Source organism: Anoplophora glabripennis, unplaced genomic scaffold (genome assembly GCF_000390285.2).
Source record: "Anoplophora glabripennis isolate ALB-LARVAE unplaced genomic scaffold, Agla_2.0 scaffold1690, whole genome shotgun sequence".
Lineage (NCBI taxonomy): Eukaryota > Metazoa > Arthropoda > Insecta > Coleoptera > Cerambycidae > Anoplophora > Anoplophora glabripennis.
In genome coordinates this window covers 1-1,956 of record NW_019417814.1, presented here as the reverse complement: position 1 = coordinate 1,956, position 1,956 = coordinate 1, and the positions used below count along the sequence as shown (strand labels likewise).

Genomic DNA, 1,956 nt, shown 5'->3' with positions numbered 1-1,956 from the left:
GTCATTGGGGTGGTCACCCAGGGTCAAAAAGTTGGTGTCTAGGTCTTTTGTGTTTGTCGGTCACATCGGGTACGTAGTCAACGGCTCGGCTGAGGAGGGGATTGTCATGTCTAGCGGCTACGTCAAATCGTTTCTCCGCGTTTTGTCTTATTGTCTGTGTAGCGTTTGTGTATTGTAAGTCTCGTAGGTCGGGGTAGATGACGGATGGGGCCCACCTACGAAGGCTGTTCAGGCCTACACGAGATGAGGCAGGATAAAGAGGAATAATCCCCCTCGATCCCAAATCATTGAGGCCAATTTCTAGCCATGGAATACTTACAATTTTTTTTTTATTTGGAAATATAAAAATGTATTTGATGTTAAAGAGAAACTATCTACTTTAACAGTCAAGTTAATACTTAAAACCTTTTGTTGTATTGGCCCGTATGATAAAATATTATGTATAATTGGGGTAAAAAAAAGCAGCATATTATGAAGGTTTATTAATAAGTTCTTACATTAAAGAAAATCCACTTTACACACTAAATTAAGAGTAATAATGATAAGAATGCAGAATATTACAAGAGAAAAATGTATTTCAACAAAGACATTAGTTAAAATTAGCATTTTCATTACAAAGAAAAATTGTTATAATCTAACTAGTATAAAATTGACATAGATACATTATATTTCTTGAGACATGAAACTTAAAACAAAGTAAAAATTTAAATGTGCTGATTAAGAGATAGATTCATTTATTTGCCATATAAAATCGAATTATTGTGTATAAAAATATGGTGAATGGAATGTTCAATATAAAAATCAGAATTTACATTTGTTTACAATTATAACTTTTATTGATTTATTACTTACTATATTTGTTTGTACTATGGATACCTGAATCATACATATTCCTATATTTGGAAGTACTATCACATTTGAAAAGTGGTAAACTTCATGTGGAAAGTTATTTTGTAATATCACATTAACGATTACTCTTTCTTTGGATGGTGGTATACTGTTATTACTAAATGTTGACAAAAGTGGTATATATAAAATATATCAGGACTTCATAATTTATTATTGCCTAGCACTTCTCTCAGTTTCAATTAAACATTCACGCACTAATATCCTGGCAGAAACAATATTACGTTTCAACCGCTCAGCAGAACTTCTACTGCCCGCATAAGTTGGACGAACTTCTCTACCCATTTCTTCAATTACACCTAAAAGTTGAGCATATTTAGATTGACCAGGATCTTGTTTATTGGCGATTGTTGTTTGACTGTGATTCACTTTTTGGGAAAGAGCTGGAATGGCAGTAACTGTAACATCGCTCAATTTTGATTCCATTGCTTGTATATCAACAGTTTCCATTTTGGCTGCTGAAAACAGAAGATAAAAATATTTTCATTAAGCAATATTTACAAAATAAAAAATACTTGTGATCTAATATCTGGCACGTCACAATATATCCAACTATGTATCGCAAAGTATTTTTTGCTTGATCATTACTAATTGTAAACTATTCTACTAAAACAAAAAACCCAAATCATCAACCCAAACATTGATCAACCAAAAATACACCACCAACACCTAACAACGACCTAACCTTATAAATAAGTTGACAGGTTCACTCACAGATTAATAAAAGGAAAAGGTTTTATAGATCCGAAACTATTTACTTCCCGCCAACTCGAGTTACAGCTGCTCCTCTTGTGACGTGTTCTCATACTATAAAAGAACGAACTTTAAAGTACATATTTCTTTATTTTAATTATACAGGTTGTTCCCATTTACAGATATACAAGCCATTAACATAAGTAAAAAACAAAAAACAAATATTTTTCCATCCCATCAATATTTGTTTCTAAAAAGATCTTTAAATGCCGTGTAACTGGAAAAAATTTTTTTCTAAACTACAAATTGCGAAATATTATCGACTTTTTTATTTACGTGACAGACGACATATGAAAC

At 31.9% G+C, this 1,956-nt stretch overlaps 1 protein-coding gene across 2 annotated transcripts; it reads right to left on the bottom strand.

Annotated features, from left to right (window-relative positions):
- Positions 1–557: 557 nt before the first annotated feature.
- Positions 558–1,622, bottom strand: LOC108915493 (cyclin-dependent kinase 2-associated protein 1). 2 transcript variants are annotated; one of them, XM_018721541.1, is made up of 2 exons: positions 1,592–1,622; positions 558–1,364 (listed from the first exon to the last, which is right to left on the bottom strand). In XM_018721541.1, exon 2 carries the CDS (start codon positions 1,354–1,356, stop codon positions 1,060–1,062), a length of 297 nt encoding a protein of 98 aa, XP_018577057.1. In that variant the 5' UTR covers positions 1,357–1,364; positions 1,592–1,622; the 3' UTR covers positions 558–1,059. The 2 variants fall into 2 exon arrangements, with proteins under 2 accessions (XP_018577057.1, XP_018577056.1); XM_018721540.1 differs by lacking the exon at positions 1,592–1,622 and adding an exon at positions 1,422–1,580.
- Between the last annotated feature and the right edge of the window lie 334 nt (positions 1,623–1,956).

Excerpts from the sequence above, each read along its gene's own strand:
- LOC108915493 (XM_018721541.1), bottom strand. The coding sequence starts at position 1,356 with ATGGAAACTGTTGATATACAAGCAATGGAATCAAAATTGAGCGATGTT.